The sequence below is a fragment of the Rhinolophus sinicus genome, chromosome 4, assembly GCF_057876585.1.
Source record: "Rhinolophus sinicus isolate RSI-liver-muscle chromosome 4, RSI-T2T, whole genome shotgun sequence".
NCBI classification, from domain to species: domain Eukaryota; kingdom Metazoa; phylum Chordata; class Mammalia; order Chiroptera; family Rhinolophidae; genus Rhinolophus; species Rhinolophus sinicus.
In genome coordinates, this window is record NC_142504.1 from 41546443 (window position 1) to 41563368 (window position 16926).

The following is a 16926-nucleotide window of genomic DNA, read 5'->3' on the forward strand; positions in this document are numbered from 1 at the left end:
GCTCATAGTATTTGGTAGCTGTGTCTGTGATGTTTGCAGACAAACGATGTCGTGTGTCCCTTTTGTGTGCGCTTAAATATCCTTTTGAGTACAGGAATTAGAAGCACGAGTGGCTGCCAAAATTCTAGGCATTACACCAAAAAAGCACACACACAAGCATTTAGAGCAGATTAGCCATGAGATTCTTATGTCTGAAAACACTGAAAAAGTTTAGGCAGAGAAGTGACGTGACCAACAAACACATTCTAGAACAGAGAGAGAAAGGCCATTTCAAGCTTAAAACACATTAGGGGATGATGCATGTGAAATGTTGTAGCTTTCCATGTGGGAAACTTTGTAGTCTTTTGGGAAAAAAGAAAAAAAATCTGTGATATAAATCACATTTCTTATATTCTCAAGAAATATATAATAACAATATATGTGTGAGTATCTGTGATGAGGCATTATAACCTCATTAAAGAGCACAGTCGAGTCTGTTCTGTTGGAGCACACTCTGTATATGATATTGGAGAATTTGTAGGTTATTTTCTAACTATTGGAAGTTCTCTGAAAGTCAAGAGTGAAAGCCTCACAATGTACCCATCTTAACGGCTGTATTTTCATTTAATTTGTGAATATCTAGTTAATTGACCTATAAAAACTTTGGGACAGAGATTTGACAAATGTAGGTGCAGTATTACTTCCAAGAGGCATTAGCCAGGCCATGAAGAAAGGTTCATGACTTCCCCCTCGCCCAAAGTCACCATTTCCAAAGAAACAGCCAGTTTTAACTCCCTTTAGTGCTGTGCATGTGGTGTCATTTTGGCATTTGAGAACACAACTTATTTAAATCGAGCAAAAGCTCACTTCTGTTTGCATGACTAACATTGAAGTTGGTTCCATCTGAGGATACATACTCTGGGTTTCCATTTCACCTACACTGCCACAGCAGCACATAAAAGCGGTCAGTCTAATCATGCCAGGAAGCAGCACAGACACAGCATAGCAGGCGTCCTCCCCATTCAAAGAACTCAGTCTGATAATCTGCCTCCACCAGCCAATGGCAACCAAGACCAAAGCCAGCTAGCCCTCAGGAAGGTGATGTCCGATGGACCAGTCAAGCCAGAAGGAGGTGAGCAGAAAGGCGCTATGCAAAGCACACAGCAAGAATATTCCCCAAATTTAAAGCCCTCATCTTTTAATTTTTAGAGATTGTCTGATAAAGTATGTTTATCTACTTTTTAATGTGCTTTTGTGGCCATGGCATTTCAGGACGTCATCATCACCGTGTAAGTCCCAAGATCAGCCCATAATATATTGACTACAGTGATTTGTATTTTTCTATGCACTGGGTGTCTTTTGACTTTTGTTGGGAAATAGATTAACAGTACTCATATTGCAGAATGGAATGCATGCTACTAACCTAATCTGTTTAAGCATGACTATACATATGTTGCATTGTGATAAAACTTTAAACTGCTCACAGTTCAAGTTAGCATACCAGTTGATATGTAGATCAGTTTTTGTTGCATATCATTTCAAGTGTAACTTTTAAAAAATTCAGTCGATTTTGGAAATTCTTAGAGGAAAGTAAAGGAAAAATTGTCAATGTACTCAATTCACCTTTACATGGTGAAAGTTCTCTCTTGATCCTACCAACAGACCTTTTCCACCCATGTTTCCATAGTTGTTAAGTGTATCAGCTGTATTGGGCATGTGACTATCCAAGTGCCTGTGTAATAAATAAAGTATCTTTATTTCATTCATAAACTACTGGGTTCTGAGCCATTGTTATATGATGCAGCTTAAAATGAGTGTGTCAGTTTTTGCTTTCTCATTTGATTCCTTGCAATATCGTACCTATAGTCAACTGCTCCATCGTTAGTGAGAGCTGTAATGATAGAGCATTTAGGAGCAGGCCAAAGTTTCATGTCAAAAACATTATAATATAGATGGAAAATTATTACCAAATAAAATCACCAGAGCTTACATAAACATGTAAATCAATAATGGGGTTGGGCTACTCTTAGGCGATGCTTCCACTATTTCTTTCTCCAACATCTCATCGACTTTATAATCTTCTCAGGTTCCTGGCTAGAGGAAGACAAATTCTATGAGCCCTTGCTCTGGAGATGTATCTGAACTTGACCATAGCTGTGTTCAGAAAAGAAAACAAGTTTATATCGGACCCTAACTTGACCCCAACATTTGTGGAGTTTTTCCCAAGAAAGAGTGCCACTGCCAGTGACAAGATTTTAACCCGGGTGATCATAAAATCAGCTTCAAACGTAATTCAAAAACATATATAAAGTTTCTTTAAAAAAAATAGGATAGCAATGTGTGCCATCTTAAGTCTCTTCCGGCCCTAAAATACTTGATTTTATGAGTCTATACGTTCTACAAAATGAAAATAAAAGCTCGCACTTCACTATTGAATTTCTCTTTATTCTCCGAAAATTAAAAAGTTTAATATGCTCTTGTCCCAATTAATCAGATATTTAGGGGCTATGGAAGATGTATATGGCTGTACCGAGGGCAAAACACTGTGATGTTTCTCAAATTAGCCAAGTAATTAAGGAAACAATTAGTTTAAACATGAGGATAATTCTGAATGTGCCCAATTCATAGATTATCACCAAAGCACTAAGTCCCTTTTTTAGTTAGATTTACTAACAATTTCCAAAAGTACTTAAAATTCTGCCTCTCACCCTTTCTTCAATCAAATAACTTTCTTTGATTTCTTAATATTGTTCATTTCCTTACTTCAAATATCCCATAATTATAAATGTCACAGTAGTCCAGAGCTTCCTTTAGTTCACATTCTATGTTTATTATCATGATTTAAGTATCACTATGCAATATTTTGTCTAATTATTTTTCTAGATGTGGTTGTTAAAATTTGTAGCAAAATGTTTTTAATCCTTTTCTTTGAATACTGCTTTAATGGGTATTCTCATACATTTAAAGTGCTATGATTGAATATTGAAATCATTCTTTATTGAAATTACAATCAAAAGGAAATCAAGATACCATAGAATGCTTTCTTGTTTAATTTTATTCTAATAGATGATAAAGAAAATGCCCTCTTCTCTAAACTATAAATATAGTATTTCTCTGCTACTATAAATGTACCAAGAATATAATTCAGCCACGCATTTTGCCAAACAACTGATGGAAAACATATTGTTAAATTAAATTTATGTAAAATGCCATATAATTCGTTCAAAGCTTAGAAAGAAGAAAACTGGTAAGAGATGTAAACATATAAAGAGCCAGCAAGTTCCTGTTCACTACCTGTAGAAGTAAGTATTAGTATTAATTTTAAGGTGTTAGATAAAAGCCTCCCATTTCAAACCTTACAGTGGAGTTCATATATGCCCATCCACATCCTGAAAATAATGCCCTGCCTTGGAATAATTCTTCACATCATACAAAGTGTTTTGTCACCCATTTCTCATTTTATCACACTTGGTAGGTGAGGTGTGCATTGCAGATATTCTTATTCCTGTTTCCTGAGTAAGCAATTAGGGAGTCAGAGGGTTGGGATGGCTACAACACACAACTAGGAATTTTCAGAATCAGCAATATAACCCAGGTCTTGTTACTAGGCCTAAGCCTTTGCTTTTTAAATACATTGGCTCCTTTGAAATCACACTCTCTCGATTTCAATAAAAACAATTGTCATTTACTTATTTGTTATTTATCCCTCAAGTTTTTACAAATGATTAGAAGTTGCTAGAAATGATAGCGGAATACAATTTAGACTTGCTCTACCTATCAACCTCTTTTCTGAAGGCTGATAATTAAGTTGCCACAAACCAAGGAAATAAAATCCTCTCACTGCACAAGCACAACACAGCAGTAAGCAGGTCTGCAGAGGAGGTTGTGTGTACATCTGTGGTCGTTTGTGTCAAGGGTGACAAAATTGTCCCTAAAGACCTTATCTTTCTTTCTTTTTTTATTTTTTCCTAATGACCTTTTCAAAAAAAATTTTTTCTGAGCTTTTCAGCAGATTTCTGCTTGAAGTAGTATAAAATATGGGTCAGGCAAGAATTATGAGTGAGCCAGAAGGAACTGTTTCTTTCCCTCCAGGGTTTAGTAGCATGCTAGGAAACCTGAAGGGAAAGATTAGACAGATTGTGCCAGATCATCTTGAGGCCTAAACAACTCTCTGTATTTAGAAATTCCTGGAAATGGTTTCTTCAAGCCAGTTGGTTTGGTTGAATGCAGGCCATCCCATTTCAGAAGGTGACACACACCAGAGAAGAAAATTTAAAAAGTAGTTTTTTGTTTTGTTTTGTTTTGTTTTAGGCCATACCAAAATGTAAATAAATTGAAGCATTCCTAAAACCTTGAAAATGAATTTGCTTGACAAATATATTACATTTTAAGTGCCGTTTGAAATTCCTGAACTATTTTGTTTGATACGAAGATTTTAGGTGAGTTTTGAATTTAGAACGAATATTACAGGATGAACAGAAATTCCCCTCCCCTCTGTGCAATATGATAAGAGCCATTGGGACAGGTTGGAGAGGTTAGGTGAGAAGACAAATCATTGAATTAGTGTGTGAGGGAATTATAATTGAGTTCCTTGGTGTGACTGAATTGTAGGAGAAAAGCCTGAAGCTACTTCCACAGACCAGTTGCTGGAAACTCCACTTTCAATATGGCTCATTGTGGCACCTGTCAAAGAGCTTCATATCCATATGTTGCCATGGGAACTCTTATTAAGCCATCACTTTATGGGAGCTGTTCTCTTGGGCAAGTGGTAGTGGGTGGATTGGTTGGGAAGTAGGGTGGGGACTGGGAGTGGCGGGAATTGTTGGTTACAAAAGTGGTAGCTGATCAGTGTCTCATTCTCTTCCAACTGAAAGTAGAAGGTCACTTTTGGTCAGAAGGAATTTAGCATTCCCTATTTTTGGAAAAAAGAGGGTACAAAAGAGAAATTAAGGAGAAGAGAAATCAGAATGAGTTTGTTTGGAGGTGAAGTCTTTTGTAAAATCTGTAACAGGTTAATAAAAACAGATTTACCTTATTCATTTCAATGTGTTTGCTAAAAAAAAAAACTTGGGTAGCTTAATATAAAAAAAATTGAAACTGTAATGATGTGAACACAGCAAACATCCACCAAAATCTCAAAGAATCAGATTGGATAATTTCAGCTTTCAAACTTCTATGCCTATTTCTCTGGAAGTGAGGGTTTTCTTTGGTGTCTGTGAAAATCAAAATTCTCTTTTAAAGGTTTTTGGGTTTTTTGTTTGTTTGTTTGTTTTTAATAGTTTCCATTTTCTTAGAATGATTCATTATGCCTTTTCAACTCTCTGTAGTCACCTAACATTTATTCCCATAAATGTCTGCAATACATGCAGAGTCACAGACAGTAATTGAATAACTCTGACCATGTGACGCTATCTCATATTTAGGGACTTTCATTCACAAAGATGAATCCACTGACCTACCATCAATGGATAGTTTTTGTTCTTTTTCAGTAGTAGCCATGGGTCTGCATGGAGCCATCCACATAAAGTATGTGTGATTCACACTGGGGATTTACATGTTAATTTCACCTGCCATGACTAGCAAGACCAACTGGCCTATCTAAATATCAAACTCGTGTTAAGTATTGCTGTGCCTTAGCCCATTGATCTAGCTATGGACCTACATAATTGGATGTGACTGTTAATACATGATCTGAGAAGAAGAGAAAGGCCTAATTTTAACATGCCAAAGTCCCTTAAATACTACTTATGACACATCTATAACAAAGTTAAACTTAATTTTTAAAATGCAAATTATTGTACTTTGGGTTCTAGGAAATTATTTTCAAAAAGATAATTTATGAAATTACCACTAGGGAGCAGAACCCTGAGGAAATGAGACAAAGGATGATGAAGGAAAAATGAGAAGCATGGAGCATGAGAAGGCTGATGAGGACACGTGTGAGACCCTGAACAGAGGGTACAATATGAGCATGGGTCTGGGAACATTATAACCTTGGTAGGAGGGATCATGGACCAGAGAAATGCTACCTAAGGAGAGGCAGAGGAATTCCGAAGGTATTATCTGGCTACTTAGCAGTATTTCCTAAATCCAGATATCTAACCAAGAATTATTTATTTTTCCTCTTTTCATCCACATGTATTACTTTATATAAAATCATGATACTTCACCCATTCTTCACTGTACAAGGTAATTTGGGAGGGTCGGGGGGAGAAGGAACCTATGGATATGGGGTAGGATGAAAGTCATCTTCATGTGTACTGAGGTAGATTGGAAAAACATACTTTTTTCTTTTTATTTTATTACTATGTTGAATGTGTAAATACACAGTTATTGAAGAGCAAAAAAAAACACAAAACAAATGGATTTTAAATGAAAACATATCAGAAATATAGAACTTTGATCGGGATGTTGAGTTTTTAAATGAACAGGAATACTATAGATATAATTATAGCTTACACCTCATTGTATTTTAAGATACTGAAAGATAAAAATTAATTATTTATAATTTAAACAGAAACTAATCAAAATATTGATGTAACAAACAAGAACAGATACATTTTTGAGAAAAAATGATAAAAATCAGTAACATAGGTCCTGTTTTTTTAACATATAAGAAAGACAATAGAATAAAATTTCTCCTGTATTTGTTCTTAAAAGAACACAGAAGGAAAATTTTATTTTCCTCATTACAAATTCAAAACCACATTATTTAAAAGTATATAGGTCATATTATAATTTTATCTGACTCTATATAAAATGAACTTGGAATCTATATAGAGAGTGATAGAAATGAACTTTTTATTCTATATCCAATATTCTATATCAATCTATTATGTACTTTCAGTTTTACTTTGTTGTAAAGCATTCTCATTGCTAATGATATTTTACAAAGTAATTATTGAATTACTACTTTGGCTCCATTTAACTATTAAGGTGTAAGAAAATTTAAAAGATTTTATATAGAGAAAACCCCTTTTGGGAAGAATTTACATCATTTTATGATTCCAAATATCCTTATTTACTCTGGATTTCTTTATACCATAAGTAGCTTTTTTTTTCAGTAAAAATAGAACAGATGAGCAAATTGTTATGATACATATATAATTTTTAATTCAGACCTTATACTCCTTAAGTTGTGAAGTTCTGGATGGAACAACTTCTGAAGAAGCTTAGAAAGGTTAAAAATGATATTATGATATCAATAATAATATTTTCAAGACAGGCTAACAACTTGTTTTGTTTTGTTTTGTTTTGTTTTAGTACAAAAATGAAAGAGGCCATAGAATGATCATCATGTATATAGTGGTTTCAGATGACTGTCAAAAAAAGGTGGTGCTAATTGCTTTCTTTTCATTTTCACAGTTAATACTTCATTTCTATCACTATAGATGTAAATCAGTAATTTTCAAAGTATGTCCATTGACCCCTGAACGCTGCAGAGACCCTTTTAGGGGGTTACGAGGTCAAAATATTCTTGAGAATTATTAAGATGTTGTTTGCCTTTTTCACTGTTGTTCATTCTCAACTGTATAGTGGAGTTTTCTTGCATTTACTTGTGATGTCAGGACAACATTGCTTTGGTGGCTAATGGAAAATGTACTTCTCAATTATTTTAAATCTTTCTTAATTTTGAATATGATAAATATTAATAGTTATAACACACAAAACAAAGTTCTTTGGGGAATTCCATAATTTTTCAAATGTAAAGGGGGTCTTGAGATCAAAATGTTTAAGCGCCACTGATCTCTACCTATGCACAATCATAATTTTTCCAGTAGCCAAAGGAATTGGATAATTAGAGGTTTCTTCCAAGATATAATTATCATATTTGTCTCTTAATTATGTATTCCTTATATCTGTTGTATTGCATTTCAGAACCCCTTCTTTCCTTTCTCACTTAATGTTAATTTATAATTATTAAGCTTGACCAATAACAATTTCTTACTTTATATTTTTATTCAAAATATTTTATTGGGAATGATCTAGAGTAACTTAGAATCATATGTCCATATTCATTACTTCTTACTTTCAAAATATGATTGGTAAGTTGCCTATCAGCTTTAATCAAGCTGTTCCCAACCTAATATGGAGTGAGAGGTAGTATTATAAAGGTAGAATAAATTTTATTTGTGTGCTAATCTTGAAGATAAAATTTATTGGAAAAGCAATTCTTTATAAATTATTTGTTTTATTTTATTTTCTATTGTGTTATCTATATTACTGGACCTATATACTGCAAATTAATTGTGTTGGCATAAATAACAACATAAAAACTGGAGATCATCACTTTGTTTCAAATTTGAGGTAAAATTGTTTCTTACTTCTTCCCAAATTCTTGACCCTCTAATTTTCAAGTATGTAATGTAGCATGTTTTTAAGTAAAGCTAAAAAGAGAATTCTGAAAATATGTACTTATCATATATAGAAAATATTTGAATCACCTATATTAGTTGTTCATTTATTTATATTCATAAATACATTTATTTTTTTAATGAATATTATGTTCCAGAACCTCAGCAAAGTGTTAGTGATACTGCAGTGAACAAAACAGACAAAAATTACTATCCTTGTGAATCCTCCATCCTAGTAATCTTTATTGAATAATCAATTAAAGATATCTGGGAAGAATTATGAAGAATGAGGAAGTATGAGTTTTGCCTACCTTCACTGAGATTGAAAAAGAAAAATCCAATTAGTCATTGACTTAAGCTTTTATGCAACTAAACATCGTGTTTGGAAATCTCTGGAAATGTAACTATATTTTGTTCTATTTGTTATTACTCACTAATAATCTTTACAGTCCACTGAGATATAATTAACTATAGAAGGATAGAAAACTATTTGGAAATGATCTATTTGGAGGAGATGGAGAGATCAATGAAATTAACTAGAGAGGTTAGGTCCCCTAGGATGGGACATGCGTTTATCAAATAATTGTCCAAAGTCCTTTGTACTTTGTGGCTATTGACAACATTTGAGTGATATGAAAAATAACATTCGGTGTTTGTTATAGCATTAGCCATATAAATCAGTCTGCTATTATTTATATTAGTATTTATTTATACTGGAAATATATTTCCTTTGGGCAGGACTTTTTTCTAAATCAAACTTAGGATTCCATTTAAGAGGAATATCCTTGTTATATAAGTATTTATGATCTACGTAATCAGTTTCAGGGTTATGTAAGAACATTTTTCAAAATGATCATTTATATAATTATTTTCAACTTAACAAATCCTGCATGTTTTGCAAGCAAGCTGCAAGAGAGTACCACTGCTTCAAAGGAAAATGAAATGAGTATTGAAAAATTGAATTGCCCTTGAAAACCTGATGTAGATATTGAATATTTTTTCTTTCAAATATTATTTCCCCAACTATTAATTGTTTAAAGATAAAGATATTTATTGTGTTACAACAATTGTGCTAGTATCCATTAGCACAAAATCAAAACTTGGCACTTGATAAATTCATTGTTATGTATATTTGGACGTAGCTGGAATTATTACCTACATTTATTAAGGATAAAATGAATTTACTTTCTTAATTTTCACTTATGATAATGTCTTAAACTTTTTTCCATTACTATGAAATATCAGTCCCTAATTAAACTGTATTTACTTTAAATGACTTCCAAAACCAGTTCTGAACCAAAAACACCTTGAAAAAGGAAGATGCACTTAAAAGGGAACATTGTAGATAAATTCAAGGACTATAGTATATTGAGACAGCACATATTATGTTTACATTAGAAAAACTCTTCTCTACCATGTTATTAGTTTAACTTGACTCTCATTTCCAAGCACCTATTTATATTGAAGTTATATACTATTCTATTCCCTGAGGTGATCATTGATCCCATTATCTGCAAAGTTAGAGAATGGATGATTAGTGAGTCTGGGAAATAGTGCAAATTACTGATAGCATTAGATAAAAACAGATTGAATTGATCATTTAAATGTCTTGAAAAAATCAGTCATAAAGCCAAAAGGGACGAAGAGGGAAGAGAGTAAACATGATTAAGAGCTTTACCACCTTTCCTGAAACATAGTGAATAGAGACCTCACATCTCCATCTCCGTCTCTGAAAGAAGCTGTTATGTGAATATGTAATGTATTAACGGACACATTTTGATTTTTTTATGAGGAAAAAGGACACTGCAACTTTTCATTTCTTATGGTTTATTATAACTTTGTGATATCTTTGTTTTTTTAACCACTGATTTGTCATTTTAAAAAATATTTCAATGCCATCCTTTCTTCATCGGCCCACCCCCCAAAGTTTATAAATGACCGGTACAGAAGTCAGACTTACCTATTTTCAATACTTTTATTTGTGAAAACTTGTACTATCCAAACTGGATAATAAATATGCTGAAGTAAATTTAGAAAAAAAAAAGAAATACTAAACTTTTAATGTCCTTGTAAGACGTAACATCTCTTCTTAAATTAATACCCCTGAATTGTAATAGGAAACATAAAAAAAAAAAATGTGATTGGACATAATCCAAGGAAAAACCTACCAAATAATGCTGGGGGGAAAGGGAACTTAGAACCTGTCATTTTCAGGTACATATTCAGGTACAAATCAACAAATGAGATAAAACTGCAAAATCTCTTTAGTAAAAATAACAACAAAAACAACAGCAATAATAACAGATAGTTAAATACATTGAAAGATAGGCAGTTGCAGCAGAGAGAAAGCAGAAAAGGTCACTGAAGTAAACACCAGCTAAATTAAAGGTAGCTAAAGAAAAAAAAAAAAAAGAAAGAAAGAAACATGCTATATAGACATAATTTCTAAAATAGCCAGATGGTTATTTCAGTTCCATCATTAAACTATTGGAATAAACAAATAATTATTCATTGATTTCTCTTAATTTCAAATAGTTGATCTTAAATCCCATAGACGGGATCTATGAAGATAATATCAATACTGTATCAACCAAATAATTTGGGAAATTACAGGCTACCTACATTATTCCCGAAATATTTGGAAATAGCTTTGAGCTGAACCAACGATATGAACTCAATCATGGAACATCAAAGGCAGCAAGGCTTTATACATTCCACGTACTGAATTCTGAGGTGGGCACAGATCTCACGGTCTTAATTTGAAATAACTGGATGTGATAGAGAGAAAAGTGGATTAGCACTTTTTAGTTTTGATTCTTTCATTAGTTAGTGTGTAAACTGGAACGAGTCAATCTTTCCAGGGCTGTTTTTCTATAGGTGAAATGATGGGTGGGTCAGGAGGAAGTTATCGCTAAGAGTCCTTACCAGTTTTTTTTCCCCCCATGGTTTCACAATTATAGTCTCAAATTCTGATCTGCGGATTTTGAACGTAGTGCTGCCATCGTGTGGTAGGGAGAGTGATAGGTCTGCATTTTTAAGTACTATTGTAGAGGGGTAAAAAACAACAGAGCAAACTAATTGAAGACAGATGTGCAGTCATAGACACACTATCAGATTTAATTAACGTTAGCCACAGTGGAGTAATAAAACAAAATGATGTCTAATCATCTGAAGAAAATGAAGAGGTCAAAAAATAATTTAAAGCCAATTGAATTGCCTCACAGAAGATAAAATTGTTTACCTGAAATGCCCCCTCAATAATTGAGTCACAAAAGTGATTCAGCACTCTAGGATTTATTTCTCTAGGGCAGAGGGCTTATTCTCTCATATATATATTTCATACATCTTTCTTCTGGTTGGTACTTGATAGTACAAATATGAATTCACAAGAAAGTACACACAAGAATGTAGGCTTCAAAAATGTGTTATTATTAAATAAACCTCAAAGTTTCCGTAAAATAAACATTTCTCGTATGTAAAACACAGGCACATAATATATCCATGCATAATAGGTCCATAATTTCTGACACTGATTAAAAGAAATGGAACAGTAAAGCAGAGGTAGAATATTTATAAATTGTTTGTTTTGAAATCATAAAATGATGAAAATTCTTATTTAGTTTTACTTTTTTAAAATAATATTTCCTTTAGGACCATAGAAAGACATAGAGAAATTACACTTACATATGAACCAGAGCTCACCAGGTGTCTGTATAGCTAGACAGGAAATTAACTCAAGTACTCGTGTCTGTAACAGCACTATCTGGTGGCTCCCATCGAACGTTACTGTACATACTATTTTCTATTGTCATTCCAATATAATGTCATTCCACGGTGTCTGTTATGAACTCTTTTAAGTTCACAAAGCTATGCTGTCCTTTTGTTTAGTGTAGTATCATTAAATATTTCTTTCAATCAAACCAGGTCTGTGGGGATTGGTAAAACAAAACATACAGTTGAGTGATCACATTTCTATATAGTATGATAGATTAAAGTTGCATTCTGGTTTATAAAGCTACAAAGTTTTCCTAGACAGGAACAGGAGGGAAAACAAAACAAAACAACAAAAAAAAACTCCCATATCAAGTGGTGTTGATGAGAAATTTATGACTTGTATAAAACACACAGCTTGATAAAAAGTGAAATATTACTAAATTATTCAGATGTTTTAGTTGTTTGGGTAAGGGAAAGAAGTATTAACTTAACTGTTATTATTTCATTAAATATTGCTTCAGCATAGTTCCAGGATAAGATTTTAAGAAGGCTAACATGGAGAAAGAACATGGAGAAATTGGAAAGAACAGCCTCAGCTAACTCTCAGGAGAAAGAAAGCCAAACAAAAGGGAACCAGAGTGAATGATCTGAGAGCTTCCATGTAAAGCATATGAAGGACAATTATGGTGGATAGAGTCTGCAAGGAGCAGAAGATTAGGGCTTTGAGAGGCAAACTAAGGAATTTGACTGAAACTGCTTTTGCTATTTAGATATAGCCCAGTAAAAAGCAAGGTCCATTCTGCATTTTAATTTAATTTAGTTTCAGAAACTAACCAAATGTCAGGCTATCTATTTCTACCTTACACTCATATACCAGAATAAGGAAAAAAAATTAACACCAGATGTTTTGTTAAGATAATGCGAAACATCTAGATTTATTTGAATAAATCACCTAACTTCTAATTACTCAAAATTTCTTTAGACTCAACCTTACATGTAATTTGTTTTACAAATAGGTTAGGTAAACTGAGACTTATCCCAATATATGTATACGTTCTGTAGATTTGGTTTTCTTTCCTTTTATATTTCTTATAAAATGTTATTTGTTTTCTTTTAAACTGACAGTACTTGCACGGGCTTTCTGAATGAGATTTCTATTCACCTAGCCAAGATGAAAAAAACTCTTTTCTTAAATTTATTTCTACCCTTCTTCGGTTTTGCATTCTGTACACATCTCAAATTGCCCAGAAGGGGAATAGAATTAGAAATCGCATCAGGCAAAATAAAAGTTCACTAAAGATTGAATATTTTTAAATGTAAATATGACATACTTTCTATAATGTAGCTATTTTGATACATTGTGCGATTGCTCTTGGATGAAAATTGTTTTAATTTAGTAAAAATAGATTTTAAATTAATGTATATTAAGGTTTGTCTTTGAAAATAGTATATTGAGATTTTCCAGTTGATGAAATTAAAGGTGTGTTTTTTTAATTCAGTATCATACCAAAAACTAGTATACTCTTTTTGGTTGTATTATATAATGCCAGTCAACAAGTGTGACAGCTTTCCTTTGTTTACAACCAATTGACTAATCTGACTCATGTGCTTGATTATACAGTTCAATTTATTTTATAAGTGTTCTTAATTTTATATCATAGTCATATTACCTTTACATTTCTAAGTTACTCTTTTAAAAATTATTTTTCAACATTGAGTGTATTATCTGGGTTTCTTATACATAAATTGAAAAAAGTATTAAACAAACATTATAACTGCCATTCTGTTTCCGCAAATCTAGTCCTATGGATTACTAGTAATTCATTGGTCACTGGCTGTTTAACAGGATTCAAGCCTTTTTCTAAATATCTATTAGCAACTTATAGACACCCGATATATAATTGACTAATAAACATTTCTTCCTTTTTTACTATTCTGAGAAAGTGAGTCTACTCTCACTGATATATATATATATATATTATAAACATTTCTGGTGCCTTTAGAGAATCTGTTGTCTTGTAGGAAAGAATTGGGGAAAAGCTGTAACTTTTGTAAGACTCGATCCTGACTACTGTGATGATGGTTTTCCTGCACTCAAATGGTTTCCCTCACAAGCTCTATGGTTTTTACTTATTTGACGATATTGATTATATTAAAATTCCACTACCTCAGGAGTCATTGTGTTTGTGCATAGATCCTTAAGAAAAATAGATATCTTAGGGTCATTACACAATTATCAACTATTCATGCAATAGTGTGACTCTATCCAAATGCTTAAAAAACTCCTGATTGAACAGAGAGGTGTTTATGGAGGAGAGAAGCATCGTTTTGTAGCCTAGAATAAGTCTAGGATTAGAAGAGACTCAAGGCAAATTCATTGTCAGGGACTCAGTAGACTCGAAGACAAAAAAGAGGTCGGGGGGTATGTGGCAAGAAGAAGAAGAGTAAGTAAGGCACTGGGCTCTTGCTTTATATAAACTCACTCCTCATATTTACAAACTTACGAGATAGGCATTACTGACCCCATTGTAGTCTAATGAGAAAACAGACTTCTTAGATTACTCCAGAATGAATTGGGGTTCAAAACCACATCAGTATATTATCCAAGCTTATGCTCTACCCATATGGCTGAAGATAAATAACAATTTCAAAAAGTTGCCTTGAGAAGCTTTCCTCTACAAAAATAAGGAAATACTTGCCTTCTCTTCTTTTTCCATCGAAATCTCCTCTAATCTAGAACTCCACTAACAATATTAGGACTATATTTCTGCGTAATTACAGTACAGAATTATGTTTCTATAGAAATATGAATTCTTACATCCAAAAACTCAGCTCATGAAATTTTTAAAACAAGCCCCGGTCATAAAGTAAGAAATGCCTAAAAGGAAACAAGTATCTTCAAATTAAATAACCGGCTGGATCAGATAGTTGGTAGAGTGACATCCAAATTAGCACAGAATTTTTAATCACTTCTTGAAATTATCTATTCTATTTTCCATCTTCACTTGTCAAGAGAAAAACAGATTACTAATTATTAATACGAAAAATAATTAAGTAATTGTCCTTATCCTGCTATTTCTATCTACTCAATCTTTCTAAACTCCTTTGTCCATGAAACAGCCAAAAATCGTATGTTTGCCATACCATTATTGCAACACTGTACAAATAAGCCACAGATACTATTAATAGAAAGTTACATACTATTTAAGTCAGTCTAAAAATATAATGCTTTATCCCTAAAAGTGATTGATGTTTCCTTTATGTCCAAGAAAAACAATCAAGTATGTTAGCGTTGCCACTGTATATTATTGGTTAAGGAAAAGAAAATGAAAGGCAGGTTAAGAAGTGTGGAGTTCTTGGTAGAGCTGTTTCCTTATACATGTAAATGAAGAAAACGCATAATTATGCATTTGGAGATTAATAGGAGTATCATTGATTGACTGTGATGTTGACTCTTCCCACACCATGCAGCAAAGCCTACCAATCACCGGCCTGCCGAAAGCTCCGTGTCCACGGGTTCCTCCGGCAGCAGCTTTGGCAGTGGGTATAGTGTGGACAGTGAAGGAAGCAGCAGCACTGCAGGGGAGACTAATCTATTTCCTATTCCCAGGATGTAAGTGGCTCTTTTTTTCTCATTACAAAGCTAACAGCATTATGAGTACGTTTTTCTTAACATTTACAGGAAATAACCAGATAATTATCCAATTCTGAGTCATTGTCCCTGAAGCACTTCAACTGTTCATGCCTACGTAAAAAAAATAGGCTGTAAAAGAAACAGGACACACTGGATTAATTAAGTTAATTCTAAGGATGAATGCAGGCCACTACCAGGACTACTTAATTAATCTGTATTTAACAGAAAAAAATGCTAAAATAACTTAGCTATGCCTGAATCATGCTTAATCACATAATCACCAAATATATATCTATATATATATATCTATATATATATATATATATATATATACACATATATACACACATAATGTATAATCACATAATCACCATATATATATATACACATATATATATATGTATTTGAGATAAACATAGATTAGATTTAAACATATTTAAAAACTCATATGCCATATTTAAAATAGATAACATATTAAGCTACTCATGATTTTTCAACTATAAATCTCACTATAATTAAAATTGAAGATATCTGAAGTGTTTCTGTATTTTCTACAACAAATAGCAAGCAGTACATATGTAGGTCCCTGAGTAGATAATCTAGAAATAAAGTTCATTGGTAATACGTTAAGCCTCAAGAAAATCATATTGCAAATCAAATGCCTAACTAAAGCAGATTGTGTTTAGAATGTGTTAGAATGGATTTAGTCATATTGGTGGCAAAATTCAGCAGCATCCCACATAAATATGTAGGTTATGTTTTTTTCCAATATCAAAATCAAAACTTCCTGAACTTCCCTCTCTTCCCCAGTAACTAGTTTTCTGGGTTTTCAAAAACACGACTGGGCAACCCAGCTCCAGAATCTAGGCCAGGGTGAATCCAGCCTGCCACCTGATTTTGTAAGATCTGTGAGCTAAAAATGGCTTTTGCATTTTCAAATGTTTGAAAAAGAAAAAATAAATAAAATAAAACAGAAAAACAGCATTTCGTGACACATGAAAATTATGCTAAATTGAAATTTCAGGGTCCATAAATTAAGTTTTATTAGAAAACAGCCACACCCATTTGCTTATCTGTTGCCTAATTGTGTACTACCAGAGCAGCCTTGAGTAGTTGCAACAGAGACCGCGCAAATCATCCATTATCTGGTCCTTCACTGGAAGAGCTTGTGGACCCTGTCTGGGACCTTGTTAAAGGGTCTTTTGCATCTTTTCCAATGTTGAGTACAGCCTTTTCCGAAAGTGG

General features: G+C 33.0%; 1 protein-coding gene across 6 annotated transcripts in view; it reads left to right on the forward strand.

Annotated features, from left to right (window-relative positions):
• PCLO (piccolo presynaptic cytomatrix protein) overlaps window positions 1-16926 on the forward strand; it is a 378475-nt gene that overhangs the window by 306652 nt on the left and 54897 nt on the right. For 4 of the 6 annotated variants that reach the window (XM_088797783.1, XM_088797784.1, XM_088797787.1 and 1 more), the window contains 2 exons: window positions 929-1111; window positions 15519-15660. In XM_088797783.1, coding sequence (XP_088653909.1) covers window positions 929-1111; window positions 15519-15660 — 325 coding nt within the window. The remainder of the gene's footprint in view (window positions 1-928; window positions 1112-15518; window positions 15661-16926) is intronic. The other 2 variants (XM_088797785.1, XM_088797786.1) reach the window with 2 other exon arrangements.